This window comes from Mytilus trossulus, chromosome 13, assembly GCF_036588685.1.
Source record: "Mytilus trossulus isolate FHL-02 chromosome 13, PNRI_Mtr1.1.1.hap1, whole genome shotgun sequence".
In the NCBI taxonomy this organism is placed as follows: domain Eukaryota; kingdom Metazoa; phylum Mollusca; class Bivalvia; order Mytilida; family Mytilidae; genus Mytilus; species Mytilus trossulus.
The window spans coordinates 12,276,677-12,296,733 of NC_086385.1; the positions used below are offsets into that span (position 1 = coordinate 12,276,677).

The 20,057-nt window shown below is 32.3% G+C and overlaps 1 protein-coding gene across 4 annotated transcripts in view; it reads left to right on the forward strand.

Moving 5' to 3' along the window:
• Positions 1–20,057, forward strand: part of LOC134693968 (catenin beta-like) — a 37,081-nt gene that overhangs the window by 9,215 nt on the left and 7,809 nt on the right. The window contains exons 1-9 of one of the 4 annotated variants that reach the window (XM_063554950.1): positions 2,491–2,515; positions 8,237–8,314; positions 11,651–11,772; positions 14,292–14,439; positions 14,997–15,184; positions 15,918–16,222; positions 17,015–17,216; positions 17,684–17,828; positions 18,346–18,449. In XM_063554950.1, the coding sequence (XP_063411020.1) occupies positions 8,269–8,314; positions 11,651–11,772; positions 14,292–14,439; positions 14,997–15,184; positions 15,918–16,222; positions 17,015–17,216; positions 17,684–17,828; positions 18,346–18,449 (1,260 nt within the window). In that variant the 5' untranslated portion in view covers positions 2,491–2,515; positions 8,237–8,268. Of the gene's footprint in view, positions 1–2,490; positions 2,516–3,770; positions 3,989–8,236; positions 8,315–8,588; positions 8,600–11,650; positions 11,773–14,291; positions 14,440–14,996; positions 15,185–15,917; positions 16,223–17,014; positions 17,217–17,683; positions 17,829–18,345; positions 18,450–20,057 lie in introns of those variants that run through there. The other 3 variants (XM_063554949.1, XM_063554947.1, XM_063554951.1) reach the window with 3 other exon arrangements.

The following is a 20,057-nucleotide window of genomic DNA, read 5'->3' on the forward strand; positions in this document are numbered from 1 at the left end:
TATAATGACGATTTAATGTCATGTTTGTCTGTGATGGCCCCTCTTTTCGGGATTGCATGAGAATTATAGTTATCTCGTACCGCATGAGGATGACACATATCAAAAGAGCAATAATGTTTGGGACTTAGTTTTTAAGAAATGATGACAAAGTAACATTATGAAAATATTTTTAGTCAGCTGAAATATATATTTATTTTTTACATGTTTATGTCTTGTAAAATATTTTGTTTCTTTCCCGTTTTTCAACATTTGCGTCTGGAAACGGTTGAAATGTTTTAACTGAAGTGTTAAATTTAAATTAATTATGAAAATTAAATCAATAAAGGAAATTATTGCCCAGTTACAAACATTACTAGGGGATAATCCATAATAATTTCTCTTGGAGTTATATGTTTCAGCACATGTATATTTGACCCCAACTTTATCCTGGTAAACGTGTTAATTGTCTCCTTGTGAAGTATAAAACATATTACAAATGACTTTCTGCTAAAGTCTTTAACCCTTTCCTCCATAATGACGCCTTTTGACGCCACCCCCTTTACTCCATAATGACGCCTTTTGACGCCTGTGTAGTACCTCAGTTGAAACACTTCGATGACAAAGTGTCTGCAGTTGACTTAATAAAGTTTGTATCCAATATGAAAAGGAATATCATAGGAATATCTGACTTAAATTTATTTGATGAAATAGTTGTTTTTCACAATGCTTTAATACTTCAAATCGCAAGTTCAGCATTTTATCAAAAAAATCCTATGCGAATCAAGTATGCAAAAAAAAAATTTCAATGGAGGAAAGGGTTAATTGATATAAAGTTAAAACCTTCTTAATTCTCACTAGACAACACTCCTGTCATGTTTAATTCTTAAATATATGTGGATGGAAAAAAGTCCCCAAAACATAAACATGGCAGCAATTGCTTTTACAGCCTTTCAGGCTTTGATTAGAATAAATATAATAGGCTTTTACCACAAGTAAGAAGCATTTTCTATATATTTACATGTATGTATGTAGATTTCAGTTGTACATGTAAGAAAATTTGTTTTAAGTTGGCAATTGAAAAGTAAGGTCAGATACATGTAGGCATTTATTTTGGGCCAAATGTCCTGCCCTGATAATTTAAGAAGTAAATATGAACCTTATGACATTGTGATTAAGGTCAGTTCTGTCAGAGGGACTTTATACTTATAGATTATCGTTGATTCTCTCAACGAGATTGATTTTCTCGCTTGAGCTGGTACAGCAAAAGTGAGAAAAGCAATCGAGTTGAGATGACCAATGATAATCTGTTTATCACTATTTTACCTATGACGACGTTGTCAATTTCAATGTTAATTTCGTTAGCAACGCCACGTGGCTTCCTTAGATTCTAGTGATAATTTTTCCATCTCAAGCGAGAAGCATGATATGAAAATTATCACAAAAAAAGATCAAAGGAAAAATGCATAAAATAGCGATAAAATTATATTGATGAAAACAAATAACTATTTGTATGTATGATGGAATTGTCATAGACCTTACTAAACTCTTCTTGTTTATATATTGAAATTTTTGGTGTCTGTGCCTTTGGTGATACAAACTCCAACAAAACATCATCTTCAAACATAAAATCACCTGTTTTATTGTACTCAAATTACTGAGTCATTTTAAATTGACACAATTCTTTCATTGACCAAGTTCTTTACTAAATCATTTTATATTAGTGTAAACAAGGGTTTTAACATGTTTAACTACTTTTTTCAATTTTCAAAACATGCTTTTTGTAATCTTTAAGTGAACTAAATCTGTAGACATTATTAATACATGTACATGTTTTAACTATTAAAATAGACTCAATTTAGCTTAGGTTTTTCTATTTATAGATTTTCTATTTTATATGTACATGTACATTGTATGGTTAAACTTGTTTAACAATTGTTTTCTCAACTTTATCCAATTTAACTTGGATCCTATTGAAATGTCATTATGTGGTTAATTAAGAATGACCGATGAAAATAGATATATATCCATATTTATATAAAGGTATTCTTTCGTTTCATACATGTCAATAAAGGAGAAAAATCCTTTATTGAGCCTCTGTTTTGAATTGTTAGACAGGTGAGATTTGAAAGTTTGACACATGGCAGGTTGATTTATATGTAAATATGGTCGACTGAGCTCACCTAGCGTCTAGGTCATTAGGAGTGTTTTATTCTTGCAAACTTTAACAAAGTCTTAGTCACTTTTAAATCGTGGGTGAAAGCATTCATGTGACAATGTTAGATTTCACTGTTTTGACACATTTATGGAGATAAAATTTAATGTGTGTTTATTTTGCGTTGGATTAATGTGAAAATTAATTTGATACAGCAACTAGTGCAAAAGAGGGGAATACGTGTTCATTCTGGGTTCTAAGTGAAAAATTCTGAAGTTACATTAGTTTTATCAAATTTGAATTTTATATTGGACTTTTGATCTGTGGCAATTACAATAAGGAGTTACCATGTAGTGGGATTTTAGATTCATATACATTGCAAAGGTAGAGTATGATTTTAGCAGGGGTGGATCCAGCCATTTAAAAAAGGGGGGGGGATACCAAACCAGGATAAAGGGGGGGTTTCAACTAAATATGTCCCTATTCAAATGCATTGAGTGGCAAAAAAAAAGGGTGGTTGAAAGTTCTAACCCCTGTATCCACCAATGATTTCAGTTCAGTCTGCACTAACTATGGTGCCAAGACTACAAAAAAGTCGTTTCAGTCTATTGAAAATAAGAAAACAATTAGTTTTGGCAACTAGAACCAACTCTTAAAATTTATTTCTCAGGCTATTTATGAATGTTATGTATCTCCCTCCTTTAGTAGGAGCACCACCATGGGTTATGGTGTAAAAAGGAAGACATTTAACACACTGTATCAATACAGATTGGGCCTACATTGATATATTGTTTGTTTCACCAATCCCGGCCCTGCCAAGCAAGTTGTGGGTAGGTAGGTAGGGAAATAATTTTATTTTTTTCCAAAAAGCCTGATTAGTATCATAGTATTGGACAATGCTGCAAGTCTGAAAATCTGAAATGAATAAAATAATTTTAGATCAGTTTTGACAATAACATTTTATGAGTAGCACCCTTTTTGCAGGGTCGGTAGGGATTGGGGAACAAACTATTTTATTTTAGGCCTTGTGTGAAAAGTTTTTGATACAGAATTTTTTGTAACATGTTACATGTCTATGCTGCTGTAGGTTTTATTATCTTATAAAGGTTAACAGATACATGTCTAATGCATTTGTTTATACATGTATGTAAAATCAAGGGGAGCTGGTCCAGAACGGTAAAAGTACAAGTTACCTTCTCTAAGAAAACTTGATAAAAGAGATATGACTTCAGTGACTTGTGCACCAGAGAGGGGAAGATTAATGTTTAGGGAGTGGGTTGGGGTAGAATGTACTACGTATATATACAGGTTCAATAGATAGAAAACACCTGTTATCCTCATTATACATTTTGGAAAGAAAGAAAAAAAATTATGATGGAAATGCCTTGTGTTGAAAAAAGTAAGTTCTTAAAATATCCCCCAGCTTTTAGTTCCGGAAAGCTAGAATTATCTACTCAACATAATGCATACTGGAATAAATTATGATGCAATACTCTTTGCTAATTATATGACATAAGTTTTCCAAACTAGTCCACAACTTTTCAGGAGTTACATACAGATATTTTTGAACAATGTTTGTAAATATAAACTGAGTGCAGATGTGTGTAAGGTGATTAAATGTTAATGGATTGACATTTGAACTCCTGTCAGTTGTCAGTTACAGTGATTAATATTCAATGACCAGCATGTGAGTTGGTCAGTCTGTAATTAGGTTCTATTGATACTGACCAGTCTTAATGAGATTTCCACCAGTGGGGCAATTCTTTTTCATTTCAATTTGATAAGAGACTGCAGGTGCTTGCTTTGAAGAAATTATGTAATTTGATTCAGATACTTATAAAGAGGAAAGGTTAAAAGGTTAGTGGTACAGTGAAGCATACATACACAATTCTAATGCAGTCACCTACTTTAAAAATAGAAGTTAACCTGAGGTCTGACAAAATGTTTCTGTTTTACAATCTGACATTTGACTTTGAACAAAAATTAGGAGTTGATGGACATTTATGTGTTTTCATTTTCTATACTTCACTTGAGAATATTTATTATTTACAAATATGTACAATTATCGGGACCTTTTATAGCTGACTATGTGGTATGGGTTTTGCACATTGTTGAAGGCCGTACGGTTACCTATAGTTGTTAATGTTTTTGTCATTTTGGTCTCTTTGGATACTAGTAGTTGTCTCATTGGCAATCATACCATAATATCTTCTTTTTTTTTTATAAAACTTTAAAAAAGAAAATAGAATGAAACTGTTTAGTTTGTTGTCCATTCTTTTGTTTTTCACCAGTGATGGTTACATCAGTACACTTTTAATTAAGGGCTGATTAGACAGACATTTTGATATAGTCTGTAGGGCCAATTATATTTCTATAAAAAGGGGGGTTCCAAACCCAGAGTAAAGGGAAGGGTTCCAGCTATATGCTCCCATTCGAATGCATTGATTGGCAAAAAAAAGGAACCCTGGAACCCCCTGGATCTGTCAATGGCTCTGACAATTTAAGATTCAGTGTATTCATTTAGGTCACACCAGTGCTTAACAGTTTTGCTTTGTCATTCTACATCAATGGGGAATGGTAATGATTTCCATTGACAAAGTTAACAAGCCATAAAATATGATTAGTTTTATTAAAGATAATTGATGTTAATGGGTTTGTCCTCACTGTTCTAACACACCAGCCCTTGATGACAAACGGTGAAATTAATTATGCATAAAATTTATTGACAACCAGGAGGCCATACCTAGGGTTTAAAATAGGAACACGAAAATTTGGTACCAGTTCATTTATAGTAGGAAGCATAATAATATAGATATTTGAAGTTGGGTTCTTTCATGAGGGGGATCCATACAATCTTTATCAGAAAGTCAACTTTAACAGTGCTTATTTGTCTGCAATAGGGGGGGGGAGGGGTATGACCCCCTGTCTACAGGCTTAGTATATATGTATACAAGATAAATGGCCAATAGAGACTTTCGTCTGTTAACCATGAATGTCATGTTGTCTATCAACATTATTTACCCTAAATTGAAATGATTGATATTCTTCTTTTGGTTTCTAAGTCAATGTCTGCTAAAATTCAGGAATTGATTTTTTTTACTCAGTTTTTGAAATCAATACTGTTTAAAATATTTCTTTGATTAGACAAGTGTCTCAATACAGTTGTCAATTAATTGGATTATCTCCCCCTTTTTAAAGAGATTCCTGTTGAATCACCCAACCACAAAAATTGCAATGTTTACACCCCTGTGTAGTAAGCTTGCATTGTTATCATTCATGACACTAATTGATAAGAAAGATTGAAAGGGGCCTGGGGAAGGGAAATCTCATTCTGAATGCTAGCTGAAGTATGACAAGTGATTTAATCTGACCCAAATTTGGCTACCTGCCAAATCTGAACTCTCAAGTATTTACCTTTCGAATGACAGGTGTTTTGAACTTTAAATTTATTGAAAATTTGAAATACTCAGTCTGTAAGGATTTTTCAAGATTGGAGGGGGAGGTACATGTATCAGTCTGATTTTTTTCCTAGAGTGGAAAAGGAGGGGGTGTATATATTAAAGTCTGCTCATATGATCACAATAAACAAAGTGGTTAGTGCTGCACTTTGAGCTTGTATTCAATAATAAAACTTGTTTTTAATTGATAGTTTCTACTTTTTTCTGAGGTACAGAGTTGTTAAACTATTCTCTTAGGCAAATCCATTTAATGTCTTAAAACATCAAAGGGATAGAAGTTAACTAATTATTCCAAGTCAATCAGGCAATTAGAATTTTGTTCCTTTTCATCTTGGCTGAAGTGCTGTGAAAATGTGAGCTTAGAATTTAGCTAATTTCAAATGTATAAGATGAAAGGTTACAGTGCCTGTTACTTACATTAGATTATAAATTATCTTTCTTAAATGACACAAATATTAAGTGATATTGGTTAAATAATTGTGAGGGGGGGATGAGAACAAAGGTTATACTTGACTTCCTTCATTCCTCAATTGAGCCAATTTAAGGGAGTTATAAGTCATCTTATGTGTTGATGTGTTCTGCCTAAGGGCACTATCATATGTTTTTAATAAATTTTGCGAGGGGGGGGGGGGGGGGGGGGCTTTGATGAAATTAAAAAAATAATGGCAGGATTGAATAGAGCAACAAATAAAAAGACAACTAAATAAACTCTTAAAGTAAAATTGTAGATCCCTAATGCTCTGTAATGCAGGCCTGTAGCCATTTATTGCCAAAGAACTTTAACAATCATTATTTGTTTTCAAGGGGGGTGGAGTCGGACAACCCCCACTGGCTACGGGTGTGTAATGATTACATCAGTTGTTTTCTACATCTGCTTCCATTAGTTATAAGTTTCAAAAATAGAATATTTCATTCATAATTTTAAAAGCACTTGAATTGACTTCTTGAGTACTTGCATGTTCAAAAAACTTCGAACTATAGTTTATCAGGATGGTCTTATACCTGTTGTAATGATTCATATCTAACCCTTTACTAAATTTTACACCACTACTTGCATGAAGTATGATTCACTGGGAAAAGGAAATGTCTGTCCAATGTTCATGTTTTGATATAGTTTGACAGGGCCATATACATGTGTGTGTGTGGGGGGGGAATGAAACGGGTAATCATTTCCTGAATCCAGCGCATGCTCTGTAATTTTTTCTGTCTTTAGCCAGATCCTACTTTAATAATTCGTAACTTTTCTGACCATCAAATCCCTTGTCTCAAAAGAGTGTACTAACTTGATTAAACAGCCAATTGATTTGTAGTGACAGTTAAAATTGTCATCCCTTTCTTACTTTCCCTTTACTTGTTGAGCTTTCATTATTATTTGTTGCATACCATTTTTTTTGGCGTTTTTTTTTTCTTTCGTGGAAACAACTGAATCACGAAGTTGACTGTTCAACTTCAATGAATGACAAATTTTATAGCTATAGCCAGGCTTTGTCTTTAAATAAAGCAAAAGCATGAAATCAAATATCCATGAAAATTATAATTGACTTAACAGACGAAAATGGTATCCATGAAAATAAATGAATCCACATACATTATTGTATAAATTTGTGATTCTCGTTTCTGACATATCTATTTAAGTCGTTGACATAGTTGACACCATGTGCATAAATGAATTTGAAAAAAATACTAATGATAAAATTAAATACTTTCCCCATACATTATATACATAAATATTTGAGTCATATTTAAATGCCAAGGTGAAGTTTTTATTGAATAGATAAGTGGCTTTTGTTGACTGCCAGGTCATTTAAAAATCTGACACTTCTTCAAAGGCTTGTAGTTGAGGGTGTGAATTTATATTATAGGGTAATTAGGGGGTAACAAAGGGGTTTTGAAATGTTTTACACAAGTAATTTTTTGAGGGCCCTTTACAGCTTGCTGTTCCCTGGAGCCAAGGCTCAGTGTTGGAAGACATGTACTTCGACATATAAGGGTTACTAACTTTTATAAATTGTGACTTTGATGGAGAGTTGTCTTATTGGCACTTGTACCACATCTTCTTATATCTACAGATTATGTTTCTCCCTGAGAACTGTGTTATTTATATCATAATATCCTTAAGACCCCTTCTGTAATTATTTAAAGTAGACTTAGTAGTTCATTGATAATATTAAGACTTTGAAGCACACAATTAGCATACAGATGTACATTGTACACATACAATTATTATTTCTAAAGCCTGTTTGAAATGTTGAAGGATGAACAAGTACATGTATTTGTACATGTATAAAAACTTCAGCCTACTCTCCACCAGAAACCAAATTTCATAGAATTTTTAAACAACTTTAGGTCATCACCTTCAACAATGAGCAAAGCAAAGCCCATTCTGCATTGTCCACTTTTAAAAGCCCTTAAATAGCAAATGTAAAAAAATTAAATTTAAAACAAAAGATTTAAAAAAAAAATCAAAGGGATAGAAGAAAGTTGATTTTCCCTAGAGAATTTTAATGAGGAAACATAGGGATGTGGAAACCAAATTTTGAGGTATTTTATTGTTTAATATTCCATACAACTATATTTGTAAGTCATGTATGTTTTTATGTTGCAGCTTGTATACATCAGCTTTTGAAAATTACGTTTTCTTTTTCAGACTTGAAAGAGAACCAGCCATTATAATCAATCATGAGTACTTATCAGATTAATCAGAATGAGGGGTCGAACAGAAATAGTAAGTATAGAAATAGATTACTGTATCCATACTGACCATTGGTCAATACTTATCAGATTAATCAGAATGAGGGCCGGGGTGAAACAGAAATAGTAAGCATGGTAAGTGTAAAAATAGATTACTGTATCCATACTGACCATTGGTCAATACTTATCAGATTAATCAGAATGAGGGCCGGGGTCGAACAGAAATATTAAGTGTAAAAATAGAGTACTGTATCCATACTGACCATTGGTCAATACTTATCAGATTAATCAGAATGAGGGCCGGGGTCGAACAGAAATAGTAAGTGTAAAAATAGAGTACTGTATCCATACTGACCATTGGTCAATACTCATCAGATTAATCAGAATGAGGGGTCAAACAGAGATAGTAAATGAAAGGGTTAGCAGATCCTTCTCCACATGTGGCACCCGTAATATTGCTTATGATAAGCTGTAAACAGTTAAAAATACATGTTTACAGAATATACATGGCTTTAAAGCTTAAGTTAAAATTGGTTTGTGAACACAGGCCAAATTAAAATTTATATGTGTTTCCTATTTTCCTACCTACCTGATGTTTTAAGCTTAGAAATAGCCTACCTGAAAGTTTTTTTGTCATTTTTCAAGTCAGAATTTCTCCCATAGTCAATGTAAAAAAAAAGCTAAAATAAAAAGAATTCCCCACCTACCTACCTACCTTGATATTTTCAAAGTTGATATAGGAAACACACGTGTGATTTTATTTGGCCTAAGTTTGTTGACTTGACACCTGATAACGAAGCAAAAAATGTCATCCGTTAGTAAATTCTCACAAGCTGTAGTACAAGGTAAAAAGTGCAAAATTAAGTAGTTTTTTTATATGATTATGAATATCAACACACAATAATTAGAATTGTATGTTTGTCAGTCATGAAATGGATTTATTGGCTCACAGCCAGACAAACTGTGTACAATTATACACAAGTCTTCAAAATTGAGGAATTTTTTATAGCAAGCAACATACAAAACAAATGATCTAATTCCTAGCTAAACATTAGGCTGAGATTACTGAATTTTTTGTGCACATACAAATTGTTGATTGAACTCTCACAGGCTTCACCATTAAGAGGCTTGCTGACATTTGGTATAACAGGGTCACGTTCAATATCGTAGTGGCTACATTGGGCTATGAAGAATTATAACTATTGAAAGTGTAGCTAGCCAGCTACACATTAATCTTGATAGCAGCTGGGCAAGCTACTGGATCAGTAGACAAAAATCTATGTATAGCTGCTATGACATTGAACGCAACCCAGATTTCCATACCTGCCAACATTTCAAAATGGCCATGGGGGTTTTATGTGCAAGCAAGATGGCTTTCATCTAGTTCTAGAAAACCTGGATAGGAGCCTTCAAATTCAATTTAATGTTGTTTATTTGCTTTTTCATACTTCATAAAGTTAAACATATAGCCATTGTAATTTGTTAAAGACCTTAAAATTAAGAAAGGAAATGTGGAATGTGTCAAGTCGACAACAACCTGACCATAGAGCTGACAACAGCTGAAGGCCACCAATGGGTCTTCAATGTAGTAAGAAACTCCCGCACCCGTAGGTGTCCTTTAGCATGCCCCATATTTACATTTGTTGAACAAAACCTGGAGATAAGGCTAATAATCATTATAATTGTACACCTTAAAAATAATAAGAAATATTTTTTTTGACACATGGAATTTTTTAGACAAAGATAAAATTTGCTTGGCCTTGAATTTTCTGTATTTGCAAAAGATTATCAATGAGCCATGAAACATAAATCTACCATGCAATGAAAAACAAATCTTTTATCATGTTTATGTGCTGATTAGCATCCATACACCTTTTATTTTTTTTTCCTTGGCCTGATCCTGTAGGATATTCTTAATGTACAAATTAAATGAAGCATTATTAATAAATATTTGATGTCAGAAGAAAGGAACTGTAACAGTCTAATGGCTGTTTGGGAAAATTGCAACAAAATGGTAAGGTTTTTGTTGCATTTTTGTCTCTCAATTCAAGTCTTTATTGACTTGATTTTCTTTAATATTTCTATATTACTTGGATAAAATGATGTCTGAAGGTTTTATTGGCTCTTTTGCTTCAAATTTTGAACATTTTCTCTACAATTATGTGATCATTTTGTGTAGGAACTATCCATATTCATATAATATCGGCTAAATATTTTGCACCTTTTGCCGTCATTCACAGCTTGTAAGGATTATTCACCCTCACATTCCAATAGGATTTATTGCTTCATATTTAGGTGTCAACAAACAAGACCAAATCAAGTGTTTAAACATCTATATTATGAATCTGATATTACAGCAAATTCCTAACGCATGTAGAGTAAGACTTTGGTTAGCTTGCTTGCCTTGTTTGTATATTGTTCAGTTGTAATTGAGATAACATCCAATCAAATTTAAATATGATATAAACAGGTTAAAATATCCCAACATATATTGTTTGAAGATGTCAATATGAATGTCAGAGCTTGAGTAAACCTTTATACAAAGAAAGCAAGCCAACCAAAGTTTCACTTTACAAGCATTAGGAAATCAGCTGTAATGAATTTAATATGATCATGTATTTTTCTGATTTACTACACGTTATCTCATATCTAGCATCTGTTGTCTCATGTTGTCTTCCTTGGCCAGATGCTCTTGATTTACTGAAATAATAAACGTTCATCAAGTTTTTTTGTATTGATTGTTTTGAGGTTTATAAAATGAACTTATTCACAAAAAGTACCTACACACCTGTATGTAGATTTCTATTGCTTAGTTACTATGTATTGTTTTCCCTGAACTTCATGTCAGCTGTCATACATGTACATGCATTTACCGTACATTTATTACTCGTACATGCTTGTCATGCTTGTTTGGTTATTTTAAAACATGATTTAAGTCATGTAATTGGTGTGCTAGTCTTACAAGTAGAAGTACATGTAGGATGTGCTTACATGCAACTTTTACTATTACCACTGACAGTCAGGAAGATCAACATTGTAGAAATTAAAGGCTACTTAGAAAGAAAAAAAAAACACTTCCCACAGAAAGCACTATATCATGATAAACTAATGTTTTAGGTGCACCTTAAATGTTAAATATCTGCAAATGGTTAATGCATGATTAAATGAAACATCGAATATGTGTCAGTCAAACAGTAACTTAACAACCTAAAAAAACTTAACTAAAAGAAGTTTCTGTTCTGTTTAGCTCTAAATTGTATTGTACTTGTCTTATCATTTTAAGAATTAACCAAATTCTTTATTAGGAAAAAAACTGTAAACAAGATAATTACTGATGCTCTCTATTGTAACAAATATATTTGTTTTTCAGTCTCGGGAGGGAATAACTACATGGACCTATCGGACATGCCGCTGGACAAAAACCAACAGACCATGATGTGGCAACAGAACCAATACATGGATTCTGGTATCCAGTCAGGAGCCACAACCAATGTAAATACTTCAATCAGTTAACAAATTATTTATACAAATTGTAGCCACATTACACATACATGTATGTGCCATGGAGTCCTTCAATTGATATTTTGTCAGTAGAAAAGGATTCCATTTTATGCAGTGGCACAAACTAACAAAGTTGGATAAATATGAGCTCTGTACAAATGTTTTTGTCGAGCCTTTGACTTTAGTTGAAAAAGCGAGACTAAGCTATCCTACTTTCCATCGGCGACGGCGTCCACAAATACAAGTACTCTGTGGTTAAAGTTTTTGAAATTTTAATAACTTTTTTAAACTAGACTGGATTTCTACTAAACTTGGACAGATGCATGTTTATGATCTTGGTAATATTATTAGTCAGAATGGAAATCTTATTCATTCAGCACAAGAATTAGCCAAAAAATCTATGAAAGTAATGTATTCTATAAAAACATATTGTAATTCGATTCATCAGACTCCTGTAAATTTGTCAAACCATTTATTTAACTCTCTCGTCAGACCAATATTAACTTATAACAGTGAAATATGGTATATGGATGCATACTCATCCTTTTATAAAGCTTCAATTAAAGGAGATAAAAATAACAAAAAAGTAGATACTCTAAATTTCATTGACAAAAGTCCACCTGATAAAGTACTAAATAAATTTAATAAGTTAACTTTAGGAGTAAAAAAATGCTCTTGCAATATAGCTGCTCGATCTGAATTAGGCAGCTACCCTATTGATTGCTTTATAAAAAGACAAACTCTTCTTTTTCATGATAGACTATTAAGGGAAGAAACTAGTCCCTTACTAAAAGAGACACTAAATTTGGCAAAAACTTTACATAATGCAGGTATTTATTCTTGGTACTCCTATGTAAATCATGTCAGAAGTCAAAATGATTTAGAAATTGTTAACCAAAATAAGGATAAAAATAATAGGCTAATATACAAACAAAATCTAGAAAACTCCTATGAAAATTTATATAATGATAAAATATTAAATTTACAAGAGAATAGCAAACTCCAACTTTTTAAAAAAATAAAGAAAAGCTATAACTTTGAACCATACCTACTTTCTCAAAACTTTGAATATAGACAACTAATTTCTAAATTTCGAATAAGTGACCACTGCTTATTAATAGAAACTGGAAGATACAGGAAAATTCCCAGAGATTTAAGACTATGTACACATTGTGATGTACTAGATGATGAGTTTCATTTCTTTTTTAAATGTAAAATAAATGAACAATTAAGAAAAGAATTTTTAAATGAAAATAAATATAATAACTTAAATGATATAGATAAATTAAAACATATTCTCAATCCTGAAACAAAACAGGACACTTGCAAATTAGGCTCCTTTTTAAAAAAGTCACTAAGACTGAGGGCAGGGAGTCCTTGATATAATTTGAATCTCTTATATATATATATATATATTGATTTAAAAAAAAAAGACAAATTATAGTTCAAAGTGTGTCCATTGTATATTTTCATTGTTTTATGTAAACTGTATATTATGTATAATGTTTTAAGCCATTGGTCCATATGGGCGTAAAGTGCTTTTCAAATAAAGATAAAGATTAAATAGTACTAGAGGTAAATTTTGTAAAAATGAAATTCTATTTTTCCGTATTTTACTCATAAATGGACTTAGTTTTTATTGCGGGGAAACATTACATTCACTCTGTGGTTCAAGTTTTTAAAATTTTAATAACTTTCTTAAACTATCCTGGGTTTGTACCAAACTTGAACAGAAGCTTGTTTATGATCAAAAGATAATATACAGAAGTAAACTTGTTAAAAAATAAATCCATTTTTTCCGTATTTTACTTTTAAATGGACTTAGATTTTCTGCCAGGAAACAACACATTCACTCTGTGGTTAAATTTAAAAAAAAATTAATAACATCTTTATGCTACTTTTAATTTGTACCAAACTTAGACAGAAGCTTGTTTATGATCTTAAGCTAGTATTTAGAAGGAAATTTTGTTAATATTTTGTACCTGTGTATCTGTATTTTACTTATAAATGGACTTAGTTTTTCTTCCAGTTAAAATTTAACATACAGTCTGCAGTTTAAGTTTTTAAACATTTATTAGCTTCATAATCTATCCTGGATTTTTACTAAACCTTGACAGAAGCTTCTTACAATCAAAGTATAGTATCAAGAGGAATATTTCTATTGATTTTTTTCCTCATTTTGTTGAGCCTGTGATTTTCAGCCAAAGTAGGCGAGACACTGGGTTCCGCGGAACCCTTACAAATTTTTGGATTCACAAATTGAACAGTTCAAATTAGTTAATACACACTTGGAACAAAAATGGTGAAAAAGTGTTTGAAATTATATGAAAAATTGAACAATAGTCAGGATAGTGATCGTCTAAAATGCTGAGAAAACTAAAAAGAGGGGGGTGGGTGTCCATTTAGAATTGATCATTAGTTTATATGTATAGTATATGTATTCAAACTATTAAAGTCTGTTACTTTGTATTATCAGATTATTTATAATATTTTGACTTGTTGTTATTTAGGCTCCTTCCATCAGCAGCAAAGGAAATCACCATGAACCTGAGGATATGAACGAATCAGGGGGAGATAACATGGACACAACCAGGATGATGTTAGACTGGGCCGAACAAAATTACAGCAATCCACAATACACCCAGGATCAAGTTGATGGTAGGTTTTGAAGGGTAGAAACATAAGACATTTGAATCAGAAAAGTGATATTACCAGTCTGCACCAAAAACTTTTTCAGCTACTAGTCCGAAGGCCAATATCATGACATTTTTCTTATTGGTCCAAACATAGTTTTGCAAAAACTTACTAGTCCAAATGAAATTTTACTAGTCTGGGGCATGGGACTAGTGGCTAACCCTGCAGACTGTATTAATATATGAGCTGCGTCGGGATAGAAATGGACCATATGCAAATGGATGTACACAGAAACATGTATAAGACTGTGATGGATTTTGAAATAATTAAGAAATAAAAGATGCATTTGGTCCGTTTTGAAGGGTTGTCTTCTAATTAAAACCTACCTTTGGAACAATTAGACTTTCCGTAGAAATTATTTCAACCCAAAATAGGTTAACAGAGGTATTGATTTTTGTTTGCACAAGGTCGATTTTTAAAGACATCATTGTAGATTAATTTTGTAAAAAAAAATATTAGAAGTTAAAATTCTGAAATCTTTTTGAAGTTGAAGATGTTCATTTCTGTTTTTACCATTGCAGAAGTTAACCAACAGTTAAACCAGACACGTTCACAGCGTGTGAGAGCAGCCATGTTCCCAGAAACCATGGAGGAAGGCATGGCCATACCATCAACACAAATGCACCCTGATCAACCAACAGCAGTGCAGAGATTGGCTGAGCCATCTCAAATGCTGAAACATGCCGTTGTCAACCTTATAAACTATCAGGTAATTTGGAACTTCTCAACTCAAGTTATTTGGAAAAGTACAATATGTTATCATGAAGTAATTTCCTAAAAAAAACTTGAGAACTGTAAGAATGTTTCATAAACCTGGTATGAAATACTGATCCTTCACTATAACACCATGAATTTTTCCTGCCTTCAAGGATTATATTAACAGCACATGTTAAAACAGTAAAGATAAGACAATTCAAAACCTTCAGATTTAAAGAGCTGATCTTTCTCATTGATCAGTCCGAAAGATTGATGTCACAGTAAACAAAATCTTTAAATGTATTATACTTTCAGTGAAGATGTATATTATTTCATGAGAATAATTCTATATGTACTTATTTTCGTTGCATATTTCTATAGAGTATTGATTTTGTAAATATGATAAAGTTTTACATCATACCCTTCCTTAACATTCATAGCAGTGGCCTCCGTGGCCGAGTGGTCTAAGTAGTTACTACTGTAATCACTAGCCAGTCAACATTGAGGTTGTGAGTTTGCATTCAACTCCAAGCAGCTTCCTCCACTAATAAAACTGACCGCCACGAAATAGCATAAATGCGGTGCTTAAAAGGCGCTAAAACACCACAAATTAAATACATTCATAAAAGAGTTAAATATGGGCAGCACAAGAATAATAAATGATTGAAAATAGAGATGCCTTATCATGAAGACCAAGAAAAGGAATAACTTTCTATCAAAATATAAGATATTTTATTTTAATTCAGGATGATGCTGATTTAGCTACCAGAGCTATTCCTGAACTGACCAAGCTTCTTAATGATGAAGATCAAGTGGTGGTCAGTCAGGCTGCCATGATGGTCCACCAATTGTCCAAGAAAGAGGCCAGTCGTCATGCCATCATGAACTCCCCACAGATGGTTGCAGCGTTAGTACGAGCCATGAACAATACCAATGACATGGAAACTACACGTTGTGCTGCTGGAACATTACATAATCTATCACATCACCGCCAGGGATTACTCGCCATCTTTAAATCTGGTGGAATACCAGCTCTAGTCAAACTTTTAAGGTATAACCCACTGGATTAAAGAAATATTTTGATTGTGTTAAAATTTTGGTTTAATGTGCCATGTAATAGACAACTTTCGAGTTCGATGCATTTCTGTTAAAATCTCTCTGGTAAATGACGTCACAAAGGTGCGCCTATTTGACAAGTCTTTTCCAGTGACGGATGAACTGGAAAGTGGTCTATTGGCATGGAATAGAAATTTCTTTCTTAAAGTAGTTCCATACAGAAAATATATTCTGTAAAATTATGTCTATGTAAAGAAATATTACAGTATTAGTTCTGGACCAATAAGGAATAATTTGTGCCAATAGGAACCAGATATTACCGTATGGCGGATTATTTTCACGATTTTCAATGAATAAGGTATACGAAATATTTTGGTGGATTCAAAACTTTTTTATTACCTTTGCATACACATTTTTAAATTGGGCAGAATTTATTTTGGTGATTTTGTTCTATCTGCGAAATTTACACCCTGCGAGAATAACCCACTATACGGTATGATTGTAACAAATTTTTGCAGAAAAACTTCTGTTTAGGAGGAAATTCTTGTCAATAAAGTTGTGTTCACATCAATTTGAAATGTTGCAAATGTGTTTATTATGATGTAAACCTTTTGAAACAAATAACAAATCAAAGGTCTGATTAAGAGTGTATAATTCACTTAGATGTGCCAGGGAGGCAAGGTGTCCTATGAACTCCTTTCATGTTTACTTTTGTAATGAGAAAGTATATAGAACTAATGCAATTCATTCTTCAAAGTAAATTATTAATTTATTCTTGTGTTTTCAGTTCACCCATTGAATCAGTTTTATTTTACGCTATCACAACATTGCACAATCTCCTGTTACATCAAGATGGTTCCAAGATGGCCGTCAGGCTTGCTGGGGGTCTACAGAAGATGGTGGCATTATTACAGAGAAACAATGTCAAGTTTCTTGCCATAACAACAGATTGTTTACAGATTCTAGCTTATGGAAACCAAGAAAGCAAGGTTGGTTTATAAACTCTTATGTCCCCAAATCAATTCCAGACTTAAAATTTTAATTTGCTTTTTATTCATCCATGAATGACATTTGAAGCAGGTTGAACACTGCTTTTAATCATTGTAGCAGTAATAACATCAATTGAATACAAGAATTTGCATACATGCATCTTTTGAAAAACCAAAATCCTAAGTAAAAGTTTGTTAAATTTTCAAAGTACCTGTACTAAATTCAGCTTGTAATTTTCATCTGCATATCTTTCATTTGTGTTGTTAGTTTTATTTGGAATTATAAATACTTCAACCTATTTATGCTTGTATTAAACACATCATGTTAACATAAATTTTGAATGAAATTTGCTCATCTTGTTTGAAAATGCAAATAATTGTAATATGCGAATGTGTACTTATGTAGGAACTTATTATTTACTTATTTTATGAGTTAACTGGTTCATTTGTGTATTATTACCTTTCAGTTGATAATCCTTGCCAGTGGTGGTCCAGGAGAACTTGTTAGAATCATGAGATCTTATACCTACGAGAAACTGCTGTGGACAACGTCTCGTGTCCTCAAAGTTTTGTCTGTATGTTCGAGTAACAAACCTGCTGTCGTAGAGGCTGGTGAGTCAAATGAAATAGTGTTATAAATCATGAATCAGATCACTGGGAATTTATTTAGATGGGTACCAATTTTTTGTGGTTTTACAAAAATTTAGAAAAATACAATGAATTTTGATATTTGAAGTGTGGGAGTCTTGCCCAAGAAATTATTATTGGTTTATGACCATTGGTAAATGAAGTTGCTTAGGATTTGAACAATAGATCACCATACAAATACAATTCCCAAAAAATCTATCTAGATGCCCAGAATATTTTTGCATTGTAAATGGAATACACTGAATTTTGAAATGCAGTTAAAGTTCTACTACAAAGCTATGTTCTACTAAAAAGCTATAGGTGACTGACAAAAGTACTAAATTCCTATGAAAATTCAAAACGGGAAATCCTGAATCAAATGGTTTAAGTAAAAGGCCAAACACATCAAAATACCAATGTTTTCAAATTTATAACTGATGTAAAAAAAAAAGATGACTGTTTATTTATAGTTTATAATATGATTTTGTTTGTATGTTTTCAGGTGGTATGCAAGCATTAGCTATGCATCTAGCCCATCAGAGTCAAAGATTAGTACAGAATTGTTTATGGACATTGAGAAATTTGTCTGATGCAGCCACTAAAGCAGTAAGTTGTTTAATTTCAAATTTAGATAGTTCATTCAGTGTGGGTTGTATGTTTGAAGTGGTGTAAGGGAACTACTATTTGATTTTTATACGACCGCAAATTTTGAAAAAATTTTCGTCGTATATTGCTATCACGTTGGCGTCGTCTTCGTCGTCGTCGTCGTCGTCGTCGTCGTCCGAATACTTTTAGTTTTCGCACTCTAACTTTAGTAAAAGTGAATAGAAATCTATGAAATTTTAACACAAGGTTTATGACCACAAAAGGAAGGTTGGTATTGATTTTAGGAGTTTTGGTCCCAACATTTTAGGAATAAGGGGTCAAAAAGGGCCCAAATAAGCATTTTCTTGGTTTTGGCACTATAACTTTAGTTTAAGTTAATAGAAATCTATGAAATTTTGACACAAGGTTGATGACCACAAAAGAAAGGTTGGGATTGATTTTGGGAGTTTTGGTTTCAACAGTTTAGGAATTAGGGGCCAAAAAAGGGCCCAAATAAGCATTATTCTGGGTTTTCGCACAATAACTTTAGTTTAAGTAAATAGAAATCAATGAAATTTAAACATAATGTTTATGACCACAAAAGGAAGATTGGTATTGATTTTGGGAGTTTAGGTCCCAACAGTTTAGGAATTAGGGGCCAAAAAGGGACCCAAATAAGCATTTTTCTTGGTTTTGGCACCATAACGTTAGTATAAGTAAATAGAAATCTATGAAATTTAAACACAAGGTTAATGACCATAAAAGGAAAGTTGGTATTGATTTTGGGAGTTTTGGTCCCAACAGTTTAGGAAAAAGGGGCCCAAAGAGTCCAAAATTAAACTTTGTTTGATTTCATCAAAATTGAATAATTGGGGTTCTTTGATATGCCGAATCTAACTGTGTATGTAGATTCTTAACTTTTGGTCCCGTTTTCAAATTGGTCTACATTAAGGTCCGAAGGGTCCAAAATTAAACTTAGTTTGATTTTAACAAAAATTGAATCCTTGGGGTTCTTTGATATGCTGAATCTAAAAATGAATTTAGATTTTTTATTATTGGCCCAGTTTTCAAGTTGGCCCAAATCAGGATCTAAAATTATTATATTAAGTATTGTGGAATAGCAAGTCTTTTCAATTGCACAGTATTGTGCAATGGCAAGAAATATCTAATTTCACAATATTGTGAAATAGCAAATTTTTTCTTAGTTAGAGTTATCTTTCTTTGTCCAAAATAGTAAGCAAGAAATATCTTATTGCAAGAATTTTTTTTAATTGGAGTTATCTTTCTTTGTCCAGAATCAACTTAAAAATCTTTGTTATATACAATATACAATGTATATTCACTTTTTACTACCAACTGATAAATTTAAATGATCTTTACCATTCAGTGATAACAAGCATTTTTTTTTACATCTTAATATTTTATGATGTATTTAAATGAGTAGTTATTGTTGCAAACTCCATTAGAATATTTTAATTGAGATTAGTTTTGGAATAAGGGAAAGGGGGATGTGATTAAAAAATTGGGTTCAATTTTTCTCATTTGAAATTTCATAAATAAAAAGAAAATTTCTTCAAACATTTTTTTGAGAGGATTAATATTCAACAGCATAGTGAATTGCTCTAAGAG